The following is a 3,154-nucleotide window of genomic DNA, read 5'->3' on the forward strand; positions in this document are numbered from 1 at the left end:
TACATATAATAAATAAATAAAAAAAAAAAAAAAAAAAAAAAAAAAAAAGTAAAATAAGGTGAGAGCATTCTTCCTTCCCTGTGAGCCCACCCAGGGACATAATACAGCTGCTTATTAGCTCAGTCCTGTGCAGGGGTGTGTGTATGGTCTCAGGTACTTGGTGGTCTTGCTGCTGGGTACTTGTATGTGGGTGTTGCCTTTGGAGGCAGGTGGGCTTCGGGGCCTGTGCCAGCAGCAAGGCTCAGCTGGTCCCCTTCCTGCAGGTGAGCATCACGGACTATGTGGTGTTTGACCAGTGCAGCTTGTTCCAGACCATCATGCATGCCACACACTCAGTAGCCACAGCAGCCCAAGCCCCTGTTGAAAAGGTCGCAGACAAACTGCGCATGGCGTTTTGGTCTCAGCAGCTTCAGTGCCAGCCCAGCCTACTAGGGGTTAACAAGAGTGGTGTGTGGATCTCCTCAGGGAAGAATGAATTCCATGTTGCTAAAGGAAGTCTCATAGGTGAGTCAATTACTCTAGTTTTCACATTATTTTTACTTTGTTTATCTTATTTTTCGTGGTGGTGGGAATCTAACCTAGGGACTCACAGAACATTTAATGAACGGCTTTAAGGTCCCCTCTTGAGATAATACAGTACCAGTGGGAAAGCCGCCTGTGACAGAGGCACCCAGGCTTTGTGGCCTCTTTCCTTTCTGTTTTCTTTTTCATTCTGTCATTCCTAAAACTTGGTGTCTGGACAATGTGTCATCACTTTCCTATGATAACCTAATATTCTGTAATAAAGACAAACGGAGGACTAGCTCAATCTCATAATCCATTCGGGGGTGGGCAAGGAAATGGCTCTGCAGGTAAAAGCATATGTCATACAATCCTGCAGGCCTCTGTTCATCCTGAGAACTTGTGTGAGAATCTAGATATAGCCAGGCATGGTAGCACATGCCTTTAATTCTAGCACCCGGGAGATAAAGGTAGTCAGAGCTGAGTTCAAGGACAGCTTGGTCTACATAGTAAGTTCCAGGACAGCCAGGGCTATGTAGAGAAATCCTTTCTCAAAACAAACAACAAAAAGCCAGATACAATGGAGGCTCAGGAGAGCATGCCTGTGAGGAAATGGGGAGGCAGTGACAGAAGTAGGCAGATGGTCACATACATGGCCCACCGGCAGAACAGGAGACCTTGCTCCCAACACAAGAGGAGAAGAGAAAACATAAGTCCAGAAGTTGTCCTCTGATCTCCACACACATGCCATGACATACTTGTGGACACACTCACACAAAGAATCTTGTTTGAAGGGGGTATGTGGTTGGATTGAAGTGGCTCAGTGGTTACAGCATGAGGGTAGTTCAGATCCCAGTACTCACATAACAAGCCAGGTATCCTATGCATGCCTGTGACTAGCAACAAGGTAAGCAGAGGCAGGAGAATCTTTAGGACAAAGAACACGATCCCCAGGATTGGGGAGAGACCTGTCTCTAAGTCCTGTGTGGAAAGTGATAGATGGACTTGATGAGCATGCTTGGACATACCTGTACACAGACACATGTACAAGTTAGGAAATCTGGTTTTAAAGATCTACCACACCTACAGAGTCTGCTGAGAAAGAACCGTTCACTTACAGGGGGGAATTATGGCCACTGTTGAACATGCTAGCCATATCCATAGATGAGCTGTGTGTTCACTTCTGAATGCCTCCCTCTTGATGAATTTCCTCTAGCTTTGTCCCCTGTGTAGCCTCTTCAGGCTTCAGTGAACAAGGTATGGCTCTTCTTGATGATGCTTAGAGAAATAAGTAGCTTATGCCACTTTGTTTAAGGACACTAGAAATCATTGTAAGAGCTTTGAAGGACAACTATAGTCTAAAACCAAAACTGAAGTGTTAGAGCTTTTTGTTTGTTTTTTTTCTTTCCCTAACCCATTTTTATATTTATTCTCTCCAGGAACTTACTGGAATACCGTTGTTCCCCGGGGAACAGCTTCTGCCACAAAATGGGCTTTTGTGTTGGCTTCTCCTGCTCCCACCCAGGATGGTGAGTCAGCCTTAGCCCAGCTGAGAGTCACGGTGTGCAAGTTTAGTCAGTCAGTGGAGGAAAAGTTCCTGCCGTCCTCTGACTGTGGCCTGTGGGTTCTGCAGTGTGGTCTTACAGACCTGAGAGAGGGAGGGGATAGGGCTGTGCTGTGGGCCAGCAGCACTGGATAGGCGTGCTCAGGAGAGCTACCAAGTGGGGTAAGGGTAGCAGAGCTGAGGCTGAGGCAGTATCCTTTGGAGGGAGGTCACCGTGCAATGTGGTAGGAGCTGGCAGCACAGGATTTCCTAGGGTTCTTTCTTCCAGAAGACCTGAGTTTGACTCCTCGTACTCATATGGCAGCTCATGACTGTCTGAAATTTCAGTTCCAAGAGATCCATATAATACCTCCTGCCTTCTGTGACATGGGTACCAACCCTACACATAATGCATATATACATGCAGAGAAAACATTCATACACATAAGATAAAGAAATCTTAAAAAAAAAAAACCTAAATAATAAAAGTAGCTGGGTGTGGTGGTGCATACCCTTAGCCAGCACTGAGGATAAATAATAAAAATAGCTGGGTGTGGTGGTGCATACCCTTAGCCCAGCACTGAGGACCTCTGTAAGTTTGAGGCTAACCTAGTTTACACAGTGAGTTCCAGGACAGCCAGGACTGTTACAGAGAAACCCAGCCTCAGCAAACCAATTAGCTTAATTAATTAATTATTTAATTATTTAATTAAAATAAAAAAAGTATTCCAAAACATATGCCCACAAGTTTTAGCTAATGCTTTACATTACACAGTGTGGTTGGGTTGTAATTCCCAAGGATGACTGGCATTCTAAACAGACACTATTAGCCCTGGAAGTTCCAGAACATGCAAGGGCCACAAGCATAACTCCTGATTTCCTCCTCCTTCAGCGCCTGCTGCCCACCCATTAGCAGAAGAACAAGGGAAATGCCTTCTGAGAGACTGCTTGCCCCTCTCCTTCCTGGGGATTGGAAGAATGGACAGCCCTAATAGTGTATATTAAAAATATAGACTGCTGGGCTGGTGAGATGGCTCAGTGGGTAAGAGCACCCGACTGCTCTTCCGAAGGTCCGGAGTTCAAATCCCAGCAACCACATGGTGGCTCATA

At 45.7% G+C, this 3,154-nt stretch overlaps 1 protein-coding gene across 4 annotated transcripts in view; it reads left to right on the plus strand.

Annotated features, from left to right (window-relative positions):
* Tecpr2 (tectonin beta-propeller repeat containing 2) overlaps positions 1-3,154 on the plus strand; it is an 82,802-nt gene that overhangs the window by 56,221 nt on the left and 23,427 nt on the right. For all 4 annotated transcript variants that reach the window (XM_021202011.2, XM_029540586.1, XM_029540585.1 and 1 more), the window contains 2 exons: positions 264-504; positions 1,941-2,030. In XM_021202011.2, coding sequence (XP_021057670.1) covers positions 264-504; positions 1,941-2,030 — 331 coding nt within the window. The remainder of the gene's footprint in view (positions 1-263; positions 505-1,940; positions 2,031-3,154) is intronic.

This window comes from Mus pahari, chromosome 7 (assembly GCF_900095145.1).
Source record: "Mus pahari chromosome 7, PAHARI_EIJ_v1.1, whole genome shotgun sequence".
Taxonomy (NCBI): domain Eukaryota; kingdom Metazoa; phylum Chordata; class Mammalia; order Rodentia; family Muridae; genus Mus; species Mus pahari.